Consider the following 18,561-nt stretch of genomic DNA (forward strand, 5'->3'; position numbering starts at 1 on the left):
GCTCTAGCCTGGGATTAATCCTTAAGTTACCAACTGGAGAGGTTGTTCGCCAAGCTATTAAATGTCCAAAGATTATTAACAACGAAGACGAGTATGAGGCTGATATTGCAGGACTAAAACTTGCTTTGGAGTACGGAGTCGAGAACATCAAAGTACATTGCGATTCACAATTAGTCGTCAATCAGGTCAACGGAACTTTCAGCATAGAGGAACCACGTATGCAGAAATATCAAACGCAAATAGCTGAACTCTTTACAAAATTCAAAGAGTGGGGATTGGAGCAAGTCCCACGAGAGAGCAATGCAAAAGCGGACAGATTAGCGAAACTAGCATCAGGAGTAGATTCGGCTAAGCCAGGAAGCAATAATGTAATACATCTGTTACATCCAGTTGCTTGTGGCACTGAAATACATGCAAACAACTCAACACACGATTGGCAGAGTGAGATACTTGATTACTTGCAACATGGGACTTTGCCTACAGATCGAAAAGAAGCTAGAAAATTACGAGTGAAATCAGCCCGGTATTGCTTAGTATATGGGGAATTATAAACATTTGGGGGACCATTAGCTAAATGCTTAGGGCCCGCTGATATGGAATCTACAATGCAAGAAGCACATGGCGGATATTGCGAAAACCATTTCGGAGAAAGATCACTAGCACGATGTCTATTACGAGCAGGATATTATTGGAACACAATGGGCAAAGATTCACAAAACTTTGTTCGACGATGCAAGGAATGTCAGAAGTATGCATCAGCAATACATCAGCCAACGGAACCTCTTCACTCAGTCATCACCTCGTGGACATTCATGAAATGGGGACTCGACATCATGGGGCCATTTCCACAAGCTAAAGGTAAGGTTAAATTTTTACTTGTTGCAACTGATTATTTTTCAAAGTGAGTTGAAGCAGGATCTTATGCAAAATTTGGACAAGAAAAAGTAATCCACTTTCTCTGGAAAGACATTATATGCCGCTTTGGCATTCTGAAAGAAATCAGCTGCGATAATGGAACATAGTTCATTAGAGCAGAAATCACCAATTTTCTCCATAATCTTGGGATCAAGAGAATAACTTCTTCACCATACCATCCATCTGACAATGGACAGGCTGAATCAACAAACAAAACAATACTCAAAATCTTGAAGAGGAGAATCGGTAATGCAAAAGGATATTGGCCAGACATCCTTCCCGAAGCTCTTTGGTCTTACCGAGTGACACATAAAACTAGCACTGGGGAGACATCTTTTTCATTGGTATATGGAGAAGAAGCCTTGGTACCCATTGAAATGATGGAACCAAGCATAAGATATGATCATGCCGTGGAAGAAAAAAATATAGAGGCAATGAAAGACGAACTTGATTTGCTTGAAGAGCACCGTGAATTGGCTTTGATTAAATTAACAACACATAATCAACAAATGGAAACTTATTATAACAATAGAGCCAAGTTGCGAAGAATTAAACCTGGGGACTTGGTTTTGAGAATGGTAACTCAAGCAACCAAGATCTCAAATGAAGATCAGCTAAGTGCAAATTGGGAATGACCATACCGAGTTGCGGCTGATGCAGGAAAATAAGCATTTCAGTTGGAAACTTTGGATGGCAAGATCATCTCCAATAATCAAAATATAAGCAATCTGAAGCTCTTCCATTCCTAACACATAGTTGCATTCCACAGACTGTACTCTTTTTTCCTTACCCGGGTTTTATCCCAGTTGGGTTTTATCTGGAAGGTTTTCAATGAGGCAGTAAGTAGAATGAACGAGAATAGGTTTCGGGCATCATTGCTTGGTTCCTCATACTTCACACCTAAACAATGGGGGACTATCATTAGGGACTGTCAGTAAAGATTATCAGTCTAAAGATTTATGTATCACAAAAAGCTTCCGGGCTTAACGTATAAACAAAAGTTGTAGTCACATCATCAATAATATTGCAAGCCTTTTGGATACCCTATCATCGTTATTACACTTGTTTGGTTTCAATGTTATTATACTTGTTTGATTTCGATGAATCGTGATTTCGATCACTGAAATAACTTTACTTGTGATTTCGATCACGTATGAATGATCCCAATTTTTACAACAATCTTACTCTTGTTTGACTCTGATGAATGGCGATTCCGATCACCAAAACAGTTTTACTTGTGATTCCGATCACACTAGAATAATCTCGATTGGTTTAATGATTTTACTCGTGATTCTACTGATGATTCTGATTACACATATAAGATTCTGGAAAAAGTTCTTCACAATGGACTTAGCGTAAAAATTGAATCTCAGCAGTATACTTATATGGAATCTTTAGGTCGGCATCAGGCGAGATGTAAAGATATTTTCATATCTACTCGATCCGAATTATTTAAATGATACATTTTTTAGATCATATTATCTTGGAAATACCCTTTTATAAAGGATGACAAAATCATTCGTACTAAACGAAATGACCATAACGACTTCCCAAAAAAGGAGTTATGAAAATTTAAATCTACCCGGGAAAGATTATAATCGGAGAGGTCTTCCAAGAGACTTTTTCTTTTACATAGAAGCAAAACATGAAAGTTTATTCATAAATAAAGGCATGACGTTACAAAAACCAAAAGGCCAAACAACTAAAGAAAAACAAAACACTAATTATGTAAGGAAGTATCAACTGAAGAAGCGGGAAGGTCAACATCCCCGGTAGTGCGCTCAACATTGGAGTCAACATCTTGATCTTCAACGGAAAAATAATTTCCATCCTTGTTTTTGTCAGGAATCGCAGGAACGTCCACATTTGGATCACCGTCAGCTGAACCTGCTTCTTTGGAGACTGCATCCTCAGGAATAGGTGCGACCACATCCTCGGATATTTCCTCCATTCCCTAAGATACTACGATATCATCCTCCTTTTCAGTAAAATCCTCTCCTTCAACGGCGTCCTCTTCGAGATCATAGACGAGTAGTTCACGAGCTTCATTCATTTCTTACTCGGCAACATCAAGAGCTTGGGTATGATCGAAGGAAGAAGGATCAAGACCTTTTAAAAATTCATGATGAGCCCGAAGAACCGCCCAACTTAAGATCTTCTATTTTTCAACAGCAAAGTCTCTCTCCAGCCTCTCGACATCTTATTTATATTTGTTTTTCCGTCCTTGGAGTTGCTTTACGAATTCAAGCAATCCCTTTGCATAGTTCATAGCATCAGAAATTTTTCTGTCTCTGTCCACCAACATAGCATTTTTCTTTGAAGTTCGCGATCTTTCTCCGTGAACTCTTTCTGAATGGCCTTAATATCCTCTTTACTTTGATTCAAATCAATCAAAGCTCTAGTAAGATCCCCGGAATCTTTAACACTTTCCAATTTTAATTCCATAAAATCGGCATCAAGGTTTCTGTATTGAGCACTCTGAGACGACAATTTGTTTTGAAGCTCACGAATTAACTTGTTTGATTCAACCAGCTTCTTCTCATTCGCCGATACCCTTTCCTTCAACTCGCCGATGACCATGTCATCTTTCCTGGCTTTCTTAAGAGCCTCTGTTTTCCCCTTCTCAAGATAATCCATTTGTTTTTTTAAATATTTAACATCAGCTCGATACACCGTGATCTCGGTTTTAGCTTTTTCCAACTCCTCAGTAGGATGATTCCGATCTGCTTTTAAAATTTCCAATTCTTGAGATAGAACGGCGTTGTCATCTTTCAGCTTCTGAATGAGCTTAGCCTCACCTTCAGATCGCTCAAGGCTCCCCGACAGATACGTTTGGGCCTACATTACTGCCAATAGAAGCTATAGTATATGTAACGAGGAAAAGGTAAGAGGAAGTATGAAGAAACTCAAAACATATATACTTGAATCATAAGCCCAAGAGCAACCATATCCATTTGATAAGTCGACATGTCCTTTAGAATGAAATGTTCTTTGGGGCCGATGTAATTACGAGCGAAACGGCTCATCACATGAGGATTGGCTAATAAATTTTCTTCATCAGATAATTCAAAAGACCGATCATGATTAACGGATAGGGGAACAAAATACTTCATCCACTTAGCTACGGGATCGTCTGCTTGAAGAAGCTGCGCTCGAGGGTCAACCCCATGTAAATAATTACCCGTCCTGATGGTTTTCCCCTTGTCTTGATCGGAAAATCGTGATACGGTTTGAGCAGTTTTGAAAGGAATAGTTGGAGTACATGTTCCTTTTCTTTGAAAGGGAATAAAAGCCTCTATGGAAGTATCAATAGCAGTAGTCTCGGAGACTTTAACAGCTGCATCACCAGATTGATTTCCTAAATCAGTGGTGACATCTCCTTGTAAAGAAACATTGGGAAGGGCCTCACGATCCTCTCTATGTAAAGTATGTTCGCTAATATCCGCTTCATCTTGGAGAAGCATCATGACATTCTCTTCCCGACGAGAAACCTTAGGAATCACCGTGGATTTCTCAATATCCTTCACTGGGGAATCATCTGAAACATTCCCAACATCAGAAAAAATAGAAAGATCAACTCTTTTCCTTCGTCTTAAAATTAAGGAAAACTCTTCCTCGGAATCGGTACTCTCGTTGATTAAACCAAAACCACTTTGCGTACCTACTATCTTTTCAGGTACAATAACGGGAGAGTCCGTAGAGAATTGTTCCCAATTTTCCCTTCTTATGAGCAGGCTCGTCAACATCTTTAGAACCTCCAGTTTCTGAAGTTGGTCTCTTCCAGGCAAGAGATTGAAGACGCTCTAACGCCGATCCACCATCACTCGGGAGGACCAGTTTTTTCTTCACTGAGGTTTTCTTCTTTTTAGAAGGGCCTAACACAAAGAAAAATTGTAAGACAAAGTTGTAATTGTAAAAACAAGGCAAAAGTTCTTCTCTTTTGTTTTTACCTTTGCCCCTCACGGAGACTCCGCTTGGTTTCACATCCTTGAGGGTACGAATACCTCGTGAAACGGCATAAGCTCCGCAAGTTCTAACCCTTGCCGAAGGTTGAATTATAGCCTCAGTAAATTCCTTTATGTTTGAAGGCCTGACCAGATCGGGGTTAACAGCTGCCAAAGAAAAGAGAAAAGGGTAAGGACACAAAAGCAAATAAAATAGAAGATGAAGAAGAAAAGAATACCTCTGGCAAAGAAAAGAATACCTCTGGCATTCCACTTCTCGGGAAAGCTATCGGCATGACTTCCCACTAAACGAGAAGTGCGGATAAACACGAATTCTTCAAACCAAAGGCGATCATGACCATCTTCGGGATCTTCAAACAGTTTGTTGACTCCCTGAGCCCTGAACATTATCATGGAACCTTGAAGAAAACGAATGGAGTTCATATATAAAATATGATCGAGGTTAAGTTCCATCCCGGTAAACTGAGCAATATGCTTGTATAGCTGTATGCAACGCCAAACCCCAGGAGTAATTTGTGCCACACAAATTTTCAAAGGACGACAAAGTTCATCCACTAACGGAGAGAGTGGCAATGAGAACTCGATGGTGAAAGGATAAATATACACAGTTGAGAATCCGAGAAGGTATGAAGTTGCAGACATATCCATACCAGGAACTAGGATTTCAGGGGAACGATCCATCTAATGACATTCTCGCGGATCGAATCGACGAGATCCTCAATGATACGAGATTTGATCGCGGAAATCTCCGCCATTCTTTCTTCATCCAATTCCTCCACTGGTTGATCATCACCCTTTCTTTGATGAATTCTCAAATCACTAAGATGAGAAGGATACTTGGGAATGACATTATCAACGGAGGGAAGAACAACAACACCAACTTCTTCCTCATCCACATCGGAGTTGACTGAGATAGAAGATTTAGTAGAAGTAGCAGCAGAAATTGCATCTCCCATCAACTTCTTCTTTGGAGCAGTATTCTTTTTAGGTTTCTCGGGAACAATGCTTGAAGGAAACTCGTTAACAATGATGGTTTTTTCTGGTGAAGCACCTTGATCAAGTGAAGGAGAAGACATGGTTACGAGAAAGATTTCAAGAAAATCAATGAAAAAGACAGAGAAAGCTAAAATTTGAAGCTTGAGTAGAGATAACAAGATTTTGAAAAGTGAAGAAGAAAGGAGTGAGATTCGACTTTTACAGATAAAGAAATCTTCATCATTACCTTAGGAAACGGCGAGAAAATAAAGGGTGTAGTAACGGCCACGTACACCACATCTGACTCCTTCATTAATACGCGTCTAATCAACTTCTGCAGTTACGCCACGTAATTGCTTCATTTACGGCCCACGATTTCCCACCATGTACCACTTCGCCGAAAACGATTCAAATTTCAAAGCCAAGGCTTGATTCTTGAATGTCAATAGGGAAATTTATCGGGAACATCACTGTACTGAACCCAAAAAATTGAGAGACTATCTGTATGGGTAGAAATTTGGATTACACAAATAACCATGTGAACTCGCAAAAGGAGATGAAATGAATCGGAAAGCAATGCCGAAGAAGTAGAATCGATACAACGCCGTGAACGTTTATGGTAACATACCAAGAAAACTTCGGAGATGCCAGAACGTGATATACGGGATAGGGACATAATTACGTGTTATGACCATAACGGAAACCATAACGTATGGCGAGAATCACGACATTTATTATCAGTCATTAATTCAGGAGTTAATGACATACGTTACATCAGAATGGGCAGATCAACTTAGAGACCTATAAATAGCTTATCATTTGTACATTTTTGAGGCATCGAATAGATACAAGGAAATATACTGAAAGCTTTATTTTCATACTCAATCTTCTAGTTCATATTAATATTTATGCCAAGTTCTTATCATTAACGAAGAGAAGGAAAACTTGATTGAAGGCATCCATAACGAAAAGAATAAGTTTTCTTTCTCTTTTTATCATCGTTTAAATCTTTAACTGTTCATCTGGTTATTTTAATCCAAGTGTTTAGTCTAAATCGAATTACTACCTACTATGGTTAACTCCTTTATTTTCTTTACATAAATTTAACTAATTGGGCAAAGTACGAATTTTGACTCAAACAGTAACATTGTTGCTGTTGAGAATCGAACTTGGGCCCTGCAAGATTTTCTGAACAGCCGTCACTGCTGGACCAACTTCTCCAGTTGTTTCAAGGGCTTTCTGAATATCATATATCATGATATAAGACAATATTTCACCTACATACACAGTATAATTTTTCGGCGAAGGATGTTCGCCTGAATAGCTCCGCCCCTGAGGTGCTCCAAACACCGGCAAAACTTTCGATGACTAATCAACGGTAACGACGTGGCAGATTGATGGCGTGAGAAGCTGGATATGAAATTTGATGAAGGATTTCGAAGTTTTGTTCCTTATAACGTGGAGAGAAGTGATTTGGAGTTTTTTGAGGGAGGGGAGGCAAAACGTGAAGTCACAACTAGACATAGGCAGATTTGTTCCTTTATTAAGCTAGATGAATCGGATCAATTATATATGACCAGTTTTAAGATTTTTTTTTGTTTTTTTGATATTATGTTGTAACTCAAATATATTATAATAATATTTACATAATTTTTTAAAGTTGTGTACTCAATAGTATGAGATACAGGACAACAATTGTTATTTTGTGTACATTTTTATCGATTGACGCGATACACACGTGCAACGCACGTACGCTGAAATTAGTATAAAATACTAATTACATAATATAAGAGTAAATCATAGAAAAAGCAGTAAAAAGGGATAGAAGGAACTCAAAGTAAATCGTAGAAAAAAGTGTAAAAAGGGATAGAAGAAACTCAATGTAGAGGAGGAAATAGGTGAACCTGAACATTTACTATTTGTATTGAAGAAAATGTTTCTACAAGTCTAAAATAGGATATGTAAAGCGTTATTTAGATGAAAATAAACAGAACTCGCTAATAAATCATTTCAATCACATGCAACTGTCTGTATTCATATATAATTAACCTAATCATTCACCTTACATACACTTAATTTTCACACTCGATCCAATAAGCTCAATTTTTATAATACTAGATCTATGTTTGTGAAATGGAAGAAGTATCCTTAATATATCATCATCATTTATAAAATATTGAGTTGCTTTTCATTTCTAAACTCACGTTTTATTTGGTGTGCTTCGTTTTCAGACGAGGCAATTTCAACTTATAAGCATTAATTAATGACGAGATCAACTCGAATCATAATACTAATTTAAAAAATGCCTTACCCTAATTATTTATGGTTCCCCCTAATGTATTTTTTTTTCTACTTCCAAAAGAAATTCTATGTGTTCTAGATTGAAGACTGAATAAAACTATTGAATATTAGAGTATTTGTGTATATCTTAGATTCAAAAGTAAGGCAGTTTTTAAATTAGTATTATGATTCGAGTTGATCTCGTAATTAATTAATGCTTATAAGTTGAAATTGCCTCGTCTGAAAACGAAGCACACCAAATAAAACGTGAGTCTAGAAATGAAATGCAACTCAATACTTTATAAATGATGATGATATATTAAGGATACTTTTTCTATTTCACATTGTAACATAGATCTAGTATTATAAAAATTGATCTTATTGGATCGATCGCATGTGAAAATTAAGTGTATGTAAGGTGAATGATTAGGTTAATTATATATGAATACAGAAAGTTGCATGTGATTTTTAACAAAATATAAGAGATTGACAGTATATAAAATTACGTAGCACTCAGGTGTTCTACATGCAAGTGAATATAATTTGTTTTTGTGTCTGAAGCTTATATAACGTCATGCGTCAACTTTCTAACCTTGCTCACTTTCTGAATTATTTTTCCGATCCCTTATCCCTCATCTTCCCATTCCTTTACCTCTCTGCCATTTTCCCATCCCTTATCCCTCATCTTCCCTTTCCTTTACCTCTCTGCAATTTTCCCAATCCCTTATCCCTCATCTTCGATTGAATTGATGACTAGTCCGCACCATTTAGACTAAAATAGAACCAAGATGGGCTCAAATGATTATTAATTTATCTTCTGACAATGATTTCACATCTCGGAGATTATATAACCTTCACGTGAAAAAGATTTGGAATTGTATTGAGAATATATACAACCACAACATACTCAATATAATCCAACGAATGTACTGACAATATATAAATAAGGAAATTAAAATAATGAATATGAATATTAAATAAGAGTTGTCTAAAAATTACGGTTCTACCGTGAGAAAGAAAAGGAATTTAAATACTGTAGATATATATAAAATTTCTTATTCCATCCGGTTAAATTAAACGTATGATAAAAAAATTCTTTATTCTCGATATATAATTTGAATTAAAAAATATTAAAAATGAGAAAGAAGAAGCATGGATTACAGATAGCCCTTCTATGTTCTCATTATAGTTTCTATAAATATACATCTCCTTGGTGGCTTTAGATGACAACTCTAAGCAAAATAAGTTCCTAATTAGAAATGTCAACAAGTGAGAGTACTTCCACGGAGCTTCTTCACGCTCAAGCTCAAATTTGGAACTATATTTTCAACTTCATTAGTTCTTCAGCAGTAAGATGTGCACTTCAACTAGGCATTCCTGATGTCCTCTACAAGCATGGTAAGCCCATGTGTCTTTCCGATCTCTCTGCTGAACTTTCTATCGTCAATTCTTCAAAGGTTTCCATCTTTCCAATTTTAATTCGCTTTTTAGTGCATATTGGTTTCCTAAACCAACATGAAGATCACTATTTTCTTACCCCAACTAGTCGCCTTCTTGCGAAAAATGAGCCCTTCAATGTTAGGTCACTCTTGCTACTCAACCACGATCCAGTCTTTTCAAAAGCTTGGTTCGAGTTAAGTGCTTGGTTCCAAAATGATTCTGCCACTGCTTTTCATACTGCTCATGGAAAATCTTTCTGGGATTATGTTATGGAAGAAGAACCCAGAGTACTAGGTGATATTTTCAACGATGCATTGGCTAGTGACTCGAGGTTGAATACCAATGTGATCATTGCGGAGTGTAATTATGTGTTTGAGGGGTTAACGTCGCTGGTGGACGTAGGTGGTGGCACTGGTACTATGTCAATTGCTATAGCCAAAGCTTTTCCTAAAATAGAGTGCACTGTACTTGATCTCCCTCATGTTATAGGAGACTGCAAAGGAAGTGGGAATTTGGAATTTGTTGGAGGAGATATGTTCGATGAGATTCCCCATGCTAATGCCATCTTACTCAAGGTACAATTTAGCTACCAAAAACATTTGGCGTTCCTATAATTTAATTAAACTATCGTTGCTCGAAGTTTCCTTACCATTATTTACAACTTTTATTAATAACATATTACAATGCAGCATTCATTCACAAGATTTTGACCATGAAAACAACTTACTTCCACAATTTCCAATTATTAATTAAATCTAGCTATAGTACTTTTCCTTTCTAACATTTTGTCTCTCTTTCTTCTGGATCCATCGTTATACTCAGAGGGTGTTCAACTAAGCTTATAAGTTGGTTAAAATGGCCTACAAGTATTTTTTGTCTTATTTAGGCGTTTCGTAGACGCTCAAAGTACTTATAAGCTAAAGTCAATCAAAAGTCATAAGTTGATCACCCATAACTTATGGTTTCTCAATTTATAATCACTTTTTGTTTGACTAAGACTTTTATTAATTTATCCTTAATATTTATTTTAGTTCTCAAAATATCTTTCCCAAAATAAAACCCCTGACTTCATTTTCATTCTATAGTCATCATCTCTCATTTTCTTTAAAAATATACTTCTGGATTTGTATTTTTTTTGGAAAAATTAAGGATATTTTAATCATTCTAACAAACTAGCTCATCAACATTGTTACCAAACACGTCGATTGTTTTATCAGTTTCAATCTTCTACTCAAACACGTAGCTATTTATATTAAAGTCAGGTTAAACACGTAAAAATGATTTTCAGCACCTAAAACTTATTAGCTAATCCAAACGGGCTCTTAACATAATTCCTCATGGTTGAACAGTGCATTCTGCACGATTGGAGGGACGACGATTGTGTGAAGATACTAAAGAAATGCAAAGAGTCAATTCCAAGTAGGGAGAAAGGAGGGAAAGTGATAATCATAGATACAGTGATGGAGGACGATTCGAAGCAGAACAATGATCAGATTGTTCGAGCACAACATAATATGAATATGCTGATGATGGTTCTTTTTGCTGCCAAAGAGAGAACTAAAAAGGAGTGGGAGAAGCTCTTCACTGAAGCTGGTTTTACTGAATACAAAATAATTTCGGCTTTGGGTTTAAGGTCTCTCATTGAAATTTATCCTTAGCTTGAACAAGAAGTCTCAGCAGGGAAATGCATTATGCACATGTGAGTTTATAAAAATGCATAATCTTACGGTTACTTTAATTTGTAATGGTCTTGGTTTCACCAACGCTCTGTTTGAATTGTGTATGTTTTTTAACCCAAAAAAGGAAGAATTGCGTACGTTTTCGTTGTATTATATTGGATTACTTTAAATACATACTTTGTGTTGATCGTAACTTAAAATTCAATGTACTGTAGAAATGTTCTCTTATTTTTTGTTTAATCATTCGATTTCCCAAATTCATAAGCACGACTAATTAATTTAAATTTGTGTAACATGGTGCCTGTTAAAGGGGAAAGCGTTTCCTATTAAGAATTTCTTCATTCGGGATACTCAAACTCGAAACCCTTGATTAAAGTGGACGGAGGTCCTGGAGGGATCCCATACATCCCACCATGCGCATCCCTTAGTATTGTATTAATCACCACAAGAAAAATGGCTATTAGGGACAAGAAAAATTTTCCCTAAAAAAGTCTGATTCCAGTCTAAAAGTCAATCCCGAAGGGAAAAATCTGGTCACCACCCATCGCTATAGGCTCTACCATCAAATACTAGTCGAGGTATGTTTTGATAACTAGTTGGTGACAGTGTTTTAAAAGGCGGGGTGTTTTACATACACCTCGACGAGGCGTAAGCCTCTAGGCACGGGGCGTAAGCCCATAGGTATTTAATTTTTAGTATTTCTTAAAATAATATAATTACAATAAATATTTTTAAATAGGTAAAATTACATAAAAAAATAAAAGAAAACTGTAAATAAATGAAATATATATATGTATATATATATATATATATATGTGTATGTGCGCACGCGCGCGCGAGTGCGTGTATGTGTGTGCGTGTGCGCGCGCTTGATCCTCACAAAAAAATAATCAAAGCAATCCATTATACACCGCTTATAACTTGTAATTATATATAACATAATTTTACAAGTATAAACAATACAATGAAATAAAAGCTATTATGAAATGCAAATCAATTCTAACATTTTAACTTTCAAACACGGAAAAAAAACATAGTTTCTTAAAACACTATTACTATCATACTATTCATTTTATCTCCCTATAAGCAAATAATCAATAAAATTTATCAATATTACAATTAAAACATAACTTCTTCATGAACAAAAAATAAAATTATATGATAATTCTGATACATAGGACTTATGACCAATGACAAGTGAAAATGTACAATTCCGCTATGTGTTTTTTTTTTTTTTAAAAAGTAAGTGATATTTACCCTCATGACGTTCTCAAATAGTAAATATCCAATACTACGACTTGTTATATGAGTTACACCCAATCTTCTATTTCTATAGATGAAAAACTATTAAGTATTATTATTTTGTTAAACAATTATGAGGGTGAATGATTTTAATTAAGGAATTTAAAATATAATTTGTGTAAAAACTGTTAGGCGAGCCCCGGGCGTTGGGCATTAGGTGTGTTTAAGGCGTACGGTTGGGCGCTTAGGGCGTAAGCCTCCTAGGTACTAAGCCCTGCACGTTAGCCCCAAGGAGTTTTGCCACTGCCCTGCCCCGAGGCTCGCCTCGGGGCGAGTCCTGACACTGCCTTTTAAAACAATGGTTGGTGATAATTCAGGTAGGTAAAACATTTGATAATTCAGGTAGGAAACTCGTAATAAAATGATACTTCAGGCCTTTTTTTTTTACCATTAGCTCAATTTTTATATGCAGGAGATATTAAATAAAACACAAGAAATCTTTGTAGGATCACTTTCTTTTATTCAAATTATAAAGAGTTATGTTGAATCATTTCCTATTCAGATTTATTTTGGGAGAGCCACACACACTTTGGTGACCAACATATGTATAGGCAACATTAATAGTACAACATGTTACATTGTAGTCATCAACTTCAGCGGCAGATTAAGGATTTTCACAAATAGAATTTAAAATATAAAAAATTAAATACGAAGAGATTAAGAAATTCAACATTTATTATATATACAAAAAGCATAATTTTAACTTTATTATATAATGAATTTTTTTGATGAAAGGAGTTCGGATGAACCCCCTTGTCAAAATAAGTTGGAAGTGTGTCATCCTTTTCAAACCAATACTTGCAAACCAGCCCCAGTTCAAAATTTGTTGATACTACAAGAAGTTGATTGTCCATATGGTCACTCAACTAATGATAATTGTGCAAATAAATCATTTTTCTTATTTCGTAACAGAAAAGTCAGCATTTGTCATGTTACAATACACATAGTTCCTCTAAACATTCAAATGATATTTCCGTGCACTTTAGAAATGGGACTTTTTATTTTTTATGTTTTGTGATTTTGATTTAAAAAAAATTACCACGTCAGCAAAAGTGGTCGGAAATATCATATGAATATTTAGAGTGATTTTGTGTATGCATGGAATGACAAAAATATAATGATTTTTCTGCTATAAAAAAAAGTTAGTTACGTGATCATTTAAGCAATTAACTAGTACTACTAGAAAACTTAACTCCACCTTACTGGGTTAAAATCCAAGATAAAAAAACATAGCTCATCGCTTAGAAACGACAAGATTTGGCAGAAGATGGACTATGTTCTTTGTTCATCAGACGCAGAGTTTTATTTATTGCCATGATATGATAATCGATGTGAGTTGTTTCCCCGCCCGCAAGTGATTGGTGTGATTGTTTACCCCTGAAAAGGGTACAATTGAATTTGTACGCGGTTTAAAGGATATGTGATTTGATTTGTCAAAGTTAGTATTTAAATATGAAATAACTAAGTATGAAATAACTAGTATAAAATACAGAAATTGTAAGGTTAAAACTAAAGAACAAGCCTGGGCCTCTGTGTGCTTTCGGACTGAATTCCGTGAAAAGGAATGCCTCCGAATAATATCGTAGTCCTCTTCTTTGGTTCGTTAAAATGACTCGGCGCTTCCTACTCTAATGGCCACGTGTTTTGCTAACTGGACGCCACGTGTAAAGCTGCGTTTTACCATGTATATAGATAGTCCCTCCATTTCCCGGTGGAAAGCATTGACTCCGGGGAATGGATTTGAACCGTTACTGAAGTTGCTTAATGGCGGGAACACAAAATGCCTGGTTCTGCCTCCTGGAAGGACAGCCATCGACTTCAGCTTTAATGCTCTCTGCACGATGCAGAATATTAATAATTGCACCATTGATTTGATCTGTCTTGGAAATTGCTACCATTTGAACTTCCATCTTTTCAACTTCCCAATTCGAGTGTATATAAGGAAAGGATCTCATCCATTCTTGTCACTCACTCACTTTCCTTCTACAACAAACCCTACATTATAATCTTTGCAATTTCCTTCTCTTAAAGTTTTAGCCACTAACCATATCTTCTCTTCCATTGTTAACTCAATCACCAGTAAACTCTGCATCACCAGTTCATCACTCAGAACATTTTTGATGTCTTCCCCTAACTTGAAAGAAGAACTCGAGTTTCTCGCCACCGATATTCTTCCCGCCGACTTCAAGTTCCATGATGATTGCCGCATCTTTACCCATCTTGAGTTCGTTGAAAGAATGGAATCCTTTATCGATGTAACAATTTTTCCCAAGGTTCGAGAGGAGTGCCAATTTGCTGCCGACATTGACGTTGTCAATATTGATAAGGAGATGAGAATGACTCATCATGTTGAGGGTTTTTCTATGACCTACACTTACCCTTTTGCAATTGGCTATTCCTTCCCCATTCCGCAAATCATAGAGGACTTCTGTCGTCGCTACAGAGTTTGCGTCGGGCAAATTGCCCCGCAAGTTTGGAGATTGATTTACTGTATTCAGCTCCTAGCTAACATAGCTAATGTCTCCTTTACTTTAGATCACTTGATTCACATATACGTTCCTCGAGTTATTCGAGGTGGTTTAGTGCATCTTTACCCTCGTGGGAGGTGTGGTTTAATTGATCCGGAGGATGATTATGACAGAGGTTGGCTACATTGGTTTGTCATGAACCAGACAAACCAACTCCACCATCAACTATCTGAGCCCTTTCTTGAATCATGGAATCCTACTTGTAAGTTTTTCACATTTTTTCTTCTTCTCATGATCTAGCGTCGTATAGCACTAATTTCTGTAAACAAACTTTTCTTTCGGAGTGGTTTTAGTCGAACCAGAGCTCGTGATTAAAATCTTTGATTGGGTCATTGCATTGCTTGATGCTTCTCCCAATGTAACCGCCTCCTGGAGAAAGTATCACCTTCGAATGATGGAGAGGAAAACACCATGGTAAGTTTAAATCCTCCTATGAATTTATTAATGTTTTAAAATCATAACTGTATCTTTATTTCCAGGACTTCCTACGAAGAAGGCCATTTCAAAGAAGACCCCTTCTCAGGTTGACGCCACCGCAAAAGTTGCTTCCTCTAGTCGAAAACGCAAACAAAGAGATGTTCCAGCCGTCCCAACTCCTTCTATGGGTATTGGTTCTCGGTTACTAACCCGACGTCTTCTTTCAGAGACTATGAATCAAACTCAACAACATACAACACCCCCAGTAATCATACTTGATGAAGACAAGTAGATTAATGAAGCTAATGACCCAACGGCTAACAGTTTCGAGGCTGAAAAACTCTCTGAGGATCACATGACTCCTTTCACCGAACAACCTACGACTCCTTTGAGCTCTCCAACCAAAGGGTCAAATTCAAGGAATTCTGATCCTCAAGACGAAACCTCTTGGGGAACATCACCCGGTCCCAAATCTTTTGTCGCCAAGTTAGAGTCATCTCTAACTCAATTGGCCGAAGTACTCCTTTAGGTACGTATTTCCTTTATTTGTATCTTTCTTTCGAATTTTCCACCCTTTCTTCGTTTTCTCATACATTTTTGTTTTCTTTTTCCTAGGTACATGCTGTTGCAACCTCAGCTATAGGCACTTCTCACTCCTTCGCTTCATCTCAACAAGATATGGACCTTCATGAAGAAATCGAACGCCTCAAGGCTGAAAATAGACGATTAAAGTCTAATCTTCAGGATTCTGATTCTCTCGAAGCTTCCATTATGATGCGCTTGAATGATACGACCAACTCTTTAAAAGAGCGAAAGGATTTCCTTCAATCCATGACCACTTCTGACATGGGTCTTCAAAACAAGAATGCTAAATTAGAAGCAGAAATTGCCAATATACAAGAACAGCTTGTTAGTGTCGAAGTTTCCCGCGATCGTTTCAAGATCCGGTGTAAAGAACTACGTCTTCGTCACAACTCCTCGGCAAAAAGGACCCACGAAGACATGGAAACATTCGGTCCTGTTCAGCCTGAGGCGAAAGACTTAGAGACTGCTAAGGCTGCTAACATTGCTCCATAGGCCTAGCCTTTTTCTTTTAATGATTTAGATTCTAAGGGGAATTGTTTTGTTCTCCCTATCATGTTTTATCCGGTATTTTAATCGAAATCTTGACCTAATTATTGGCAATATATTCGGATGAGATAACAATTGTCTTGCTATCCATTTTTGCTTTCTTTTGAATTTTTGTCCTATTACGATTTGCTTATATACAAATCTTCCGGAACAAATTTCGTTGAATCAATAACAAACCGAAACAATTGCGTCGGTAACTTCTCTTGGAAGTTTCACTTTTTTTAAAAACAATAACTTCTGAATTAAGCAGGATAACCAAACGCCTCCACCTCTCCATATTCTGACGCATATCTTGTCACATTGTGACTCCGGACACGTGTCAACTTTCGAATGGCAAATTGAAACGGTACAGGTTCCCGAAGCGTCACCGTAATTATGAAAACCTCCGCTATAACCTCTCCACCATTTTCACTTTTACTGATTTAACTTCAATCTTAAAGTTTCAATTCTCCAAAAAACCTCAAAACCTCTTCTTCCTTTTACGATAATCACCTATCATGATCAACTTTCCAATCACTTCTTCCGCCGGAATTCTTTCACTAATTCTCGTCATAATGGCCAAAACCACCAAGAAAAGTACAAACGCCGCTTCTACTTCGGCAGGAAATTCTTCTCCGCCTTCTTCTCCGTCAATGGTTGCTGGCGCCAGTAGAAATACTGAGCCCATAACCTTCAACATGCTCTCTTCCTCTTTTAATTTTTCTAAAGAATTTACAGTTAGTAAGGCCAAGTCCAAAGGTGACCGAGGGGCATCAGTTGAAGTTTACCCTTCCTCTATTAAACCCGATTCTGAGAAAAAAGTCTGGGAAGAATGTTCTTGGGAAATGCCACCGGAAGATAACTCTAATGTTGTTCCCTAACCGAACTTTAGAAGAGTAATTTCCCAAATTATTTTTCCATCGGACGATGAATCTATCCTTACTCACTGACCAGGTTTCTCCAATGTATTTACCTACCCTTTCACTCTCAAATTTAATCCTCCAATCAACACCATAATCCTCTACTTGTGTCGTACCTACAACGTGTGTTTAGCAGAAGTTGGTCCATCTGTATGGAGGCTAGTTGCATGCCTTTGTTTTTTTACCACGGATGTCGAGGTTCCTTTTACCTTGGATCATTTGATTCGTTTACACATCCCCACATTTTTTCGAGGCGGTGTGATCTGTCTTCTGAAACGGGGGAAAAGCCCCCATTATTTCCAATCTCGATGAAGATTATGACCGGGTTGTACAGAATGCTTTATAGCAGTCCCAATTGCCGAGATTATTCCGGCAACTCATATGCCCTTTCCAGAGGCATGGAACTTATCTCGTAAGTAACCTCATTTTTTTTAACTTATCGTCCTTTTATGCAGCTACGACCTGGACCCGTACAACCATCTCAGATATACATGAGTGGGTTCAGGCCATTTTGTCCATTTCAACCAAACCTAACCTCTATTGGAAAGTTATCTCCAAGGACCGATGGAAGGATACTAATCACGGTTAGTTTTGCTTGAAAGGGTTTTCGAAAGAATTTATTTCTCTCCCTTTTTTTATAACTTAAATTATCTTTCTTCTGTCAGGTCTTCCGAAGGGATCTTCTATTCCAAGGGTCATGGATGACCCTGAATTAGATCCGGCTTCATCTTCCCATTTAATCGCTCGAGTTGCAGTTCCAAGGAAAATGACTGCTAGACCACATCTCGTTCCATCTTCTCCTTCAGCTCCCAAGAGAAAAAGAAAGCCGAGGGCAACCACTCACTCCGACTCCGCTGCAGAAACTAACGAGTCAGTTGAAGAAGCTGAGGGTCCTCCCCCACAACAGCCTGTAGATGTGGTGGAAACTGATGAGGAAGAAACGGATGATGATGTTCCTCTCAAGAGGGTACGAATCTCCTCTTCCCAAACTCCTATTCATGCAGCTGGTCCAGCAGTTACTCCAACTGCC

General features: G+C 37.3%; 1 protein-coding gene across 1 annotated transcript; it reads left to right on the forward strand.

The window, feature by feature from the left end:
* The first annotated feature begins 9,394 nt into the window (after positions 1-9,394).
* On the forward strand, positions 9,395-11,233 carry LOC132599818 (myricetin 7/4'-O-methyltransferase 2-like). Its single transcript, XM_060313012.1, has 2 exons — positions 9,395-10,150; positions 10,925-11,233. Exons 1-2 carry the CDS (start codon positions 9,395-9,397, stop codon positions 11,231-11,233), a joined length of 1,065 nt encoding a protein of 354 aa, XP_060168995.1.
* Positions 11,234-18,561: the final 7,328 nt, after the last annotated feature.

Source organism: Lycium barbarum, chromosome 6, assembly GCF_019175385.1.
Source record: "Lycium barbarum isolate Lr01 chromosome 6, ASM1917538v2, whole genome shotgun sequence".
Classification (NCBI taxonomy): domain Eukaryota; kingdom Viridiplantae; phylum Streptophyta; class Magnoliopsida; order Solanales; family Solanaceae; genus Lycium; species Lycium barbarum.

Coding starts and splice junctions, on each gene's coding strand:
- LOC132599818 (XM_060313012.1), top strand. CDS start 9,395: ATGTCAACAAGTGAGAGTACTTCCACGGAGCTTCTTCACGCTCAAGCT. Junction 10,151..10,924: donor CTAATGCCATCTTACTCAAG/GTACAATTTAGC, acceptor ATGGTTGAACAG/TGCATTCTGCACGATTGGAG.